General features: G+C 45.1%; 1 protein-coding gene across 1 annotated transcript; it reads left to right on the top strand.

Annotated features, from left to right (window-relative positions):
• Positions 1-593: 593 nt before the first annotated feature.
• Positions 594-3,299, top strand: LOC120859905 (protocadherin gamma-A11-like; the record flags this gene model as incomplete). The annotated part of the gene is made up of 1 exon (XM_040235820.1): positions 594-3,299. A coding segment is annotated over exon 1 (1,881 nt), but the record flags the coding sequence as incomplete, so codon positions are not given.
• Positions 3,300-3,307: the final 8 nt, after the last annotated feature.

The following is a 3,307-nucleotide window of genomic DNA, read 5'->3' on the forward strand; positions in this document are numbered from 1 at the left end:
TTTTACCTGGTGGTGGCCTTGGCCTTGATCTCGGTCCTCTTCCTCCTTACGGTGATTCTGGCCATCGCCGTGCGCCTTCGAAGCTCTTCCAGCCCCAGCGCCAGGGGCTTCTTTGGGTCTATTCTTTGTTCTAAGTCTGGTCCTGAGATTCCTCATAACTACAATGAGGGAACGTTGCCCTATACCTATAATTTATGTGTGCCTGGGAATCAAACTAATCCAGAACTTAATTTTCTCACATCTGTTGAACACTGTCCTGCCACACAAGATATTCTCAACAAAGATAGCTCTTCAGTGCTATTGGATAGCATTTTAACTCCTAGTGTTGAAGCAGATAAGAACACTTTTAAACAGGTAAGTACTTAATACTTTTTATATTTCAGTATGCCAATATATTCTAATATAGCACTCTTATTTTGAGATTTTAGATTCCATCTCTTGATAAAATTCCTAAAATAAATCTATTTCAAACTCAAAGGTATTACTGTTAAGACTAATGTTTACGATGCTGCAAACCCTCTATTATTCAAATATATTTTAAGGTAAAGTATATAGAGAAGGCTCAGGTCAATTTTTCATGAAACAGATTTTTTTTTTTTGGTGGTGGCATGTGGAATATTAGTTCCCTGACCAGGGATTGAAGCTGCACCTCTTTGCATTGGAAGCATGGAGTCTCAACCACTGGACCACAAGGGAAATCCCTAGAATACCTTTTAATTAAGGATATGGACTACAGTTACAGATTGATGTTGTGGTATTTTAAATGACAACTCTAACGTGATACACATTCTCTGCAATGTTTATCTTACTCAACAAAGAAACATTGGTAAGAATTATAGTCATAATCCTAACTGATGATTTTGTTGGAACCGTGCTAGTTACATAACCACAAATACTGGTCCCTTCAGTCAATAAAAACCAAAGGGAATCAAATCTAACTTGCAAGTGTTCAGTTCCAGTAGTCTGAAAATTTTTTTAAGATTAGCAAGCCTTTTTAATAATTATTCTTTTCATAAGTGCCCTTGGTAAACCTTTAACATCATATCACATAACTTTATTGTCTGCAATTTTATGCTTTACAAATACTTATGATTCTCAAAGAGGGGAGGGTAATAACTTCCGAACAGGAACAATAGTTGCGTTTTTATTTCTCGTTGCAATAATAAGATTGGGCTCCAGGCGCCGCTGTTCACCAATTAGGGAACGGGAAGCTGCAAGCTAGAGTCCCTCCCTCCCCGCTACCTCTACTTCACAAAGCTGAATGAGGTGGATACACACAGATCCTGATGCTAAAAACTTGAAAGTACTTCTCTTCGCTCTCTAATATATTTTTGGATGTAGTCGGCCAGGGACTTCGTAGATACATAAGCTGATTCAGAACCAAAAGGCTCAAGAAACCGCGGAATATCGGCTAAGCCATGGCGAATCGGCAACTGCTTCTGGATCGCAGCGGGATGGTCCTACTGTATATTTTCTTGGGGACGCTGCGGGAGTCGGGGGCCGGGCAGATCCGATACTTGGTGCCGGAAGAGACAGAGAAAGGCTTCTTCGTAGGCAATATTTCCAAGGACCTGGGGCTGGAGCCCAGGGAACTGGCAGAGCGCGGAGTCCGCATTGTCTCCAGAGGAAAGACGCAGCTTTTCGCTCTAAATCCGCGAAGTGGCAGCTTGATCACCGCGGGTAGGATAGACCGGGAGGAGCTATGTGAGGCGGTTTCCTCCTGTTTTTTAAACATGGAGATACTTGTGGAAGATACCCTGAAGATTTACGGAGTGGAGGTGGAAATAATGGATATTAATGATAACGCCCCTAGCTTCCAGGAGGAGGAAGTAGAGATAAAAGTCAGTGAACACACAACTCTGGGATCGCGATTTCCTCTTCCTAACGCTAGGGATCCAGACGTGGGAATGAACTCCCTCCAGCGCTACCAGCTCAATCCTAACAGTTACTTTTCCTTGCAAGTACGAGACAGAACGGATGGGGCCAAGAATCCTGAGCTAGTGCTGGAGGGGAGCCTGGACCGGGAAACACAGGCTACTCATCACCTCCTCCTCACAGCCTTAGATGGAGGAGATCCCATCCGCCAGGGCACTGTTTCGGTTCGCGTGGTGGTCCTCGATGTAAATGATCATATCCCCAAGTTTACACAATCTACATATGAAGTGAGTGTTCCTGAGAACCTCAACTCTGGAACTCGGGTGCTCACGGTGAATGCAACTGACCCAGATGAGGGAATCAACGGGCAAGTAGTGTATTCATTCCGAAATGTGGAAAGCAAAGCTTCTAAAATATTCCAGTTGAATTCTCTATCTGGAGATGTCTTAATAGAGGGTTCTCTGGATTTTGAGAAATATAGATTATATGAGATGGAAATTCAAGCCCAAGATGGTGGAGGTCTCTCTACCACTGCTAAAATGTTGGTCACAGTTGTGGATGTGAATGATAATGCTCCAGAAATAACTATCACATCTTCTACTAATTCGGTGCTGGAAAACTCTCCTCCAGGTACGGTGATTGCTCTTCTAAATGTGCAAGATCAAGACTCTGGAGAAAATGGTCAAGTTTCCTGCTTCATTCCAAATAATCTGCCTTTTAAACTAGAAAAGACTTACGGAAATTATTACAAGTTGATAACAAACAGAGCATTGGACAGGGAGCAGGTTCAGAGCTACGATATAACACTGACAGCAACAGATCAGGGAAGTCCACCCTTGTCTACAGAAACTCTTATTTTACTGAATGTAGCAGATGACAATGATAACCCACCCACTTTTACCGACTCCTCTTATTCTGCCTACATTCTGGAAAACAACCCCAGAGGGGCCTCCTTCTTCTCCGTGACTGCACTTGACCAGGACAGCAAAGAGAATGCCCAGGTCACTTATTCTCTGGCAGAGGATACCCTCCAGGGAGCACCTCTGTCCTCCTACATCTCCATAAACTCAGACACCGGCATTCTGTATGCCCTGTGTTCCTTCGACTACGAACAGTTCCATGAACTGCAGTTGTGGGTGACAGCGCATGACAGTGGGAACCCACCACTCAGCAGCAATGTATCACTGAGCATATTCGTGCTGGACCAGAATGACAATGTACCCGAAATCCTGTACCCCGCCCTCCCCATGGATGGTTCCACCGGTGTGGAGCTGGCATCCCGCTCCGCAGAGCCTGGCTATCTGGTCACCAAGGTGGTGGCAGTGGACAGAGACTCGGGACAGAACGCCTGGCTGTCCTACCGCCTGCTCAAGGCCAGCGAGCCAGGACTCTTCGCGGTGGGGCTGCACACGGGCGAGGTGCGCACAGCGCG

Source organism: Oryx dammah, unplaced genomic scaffold (assembly GCF_014754425.2).
Source record: "Oryx dammah isolate SB20612 unplaced genomic scaffold, SCBI_Odam_1.1 HiC_scaffold_4279, whole genome shotgun sequence".
Lineage (NCBI taxonomy): Eukaryota > Metazoa > Chordata > Mammalia > Artiodactyla > Bovidae > Oryx > Oryx dammah.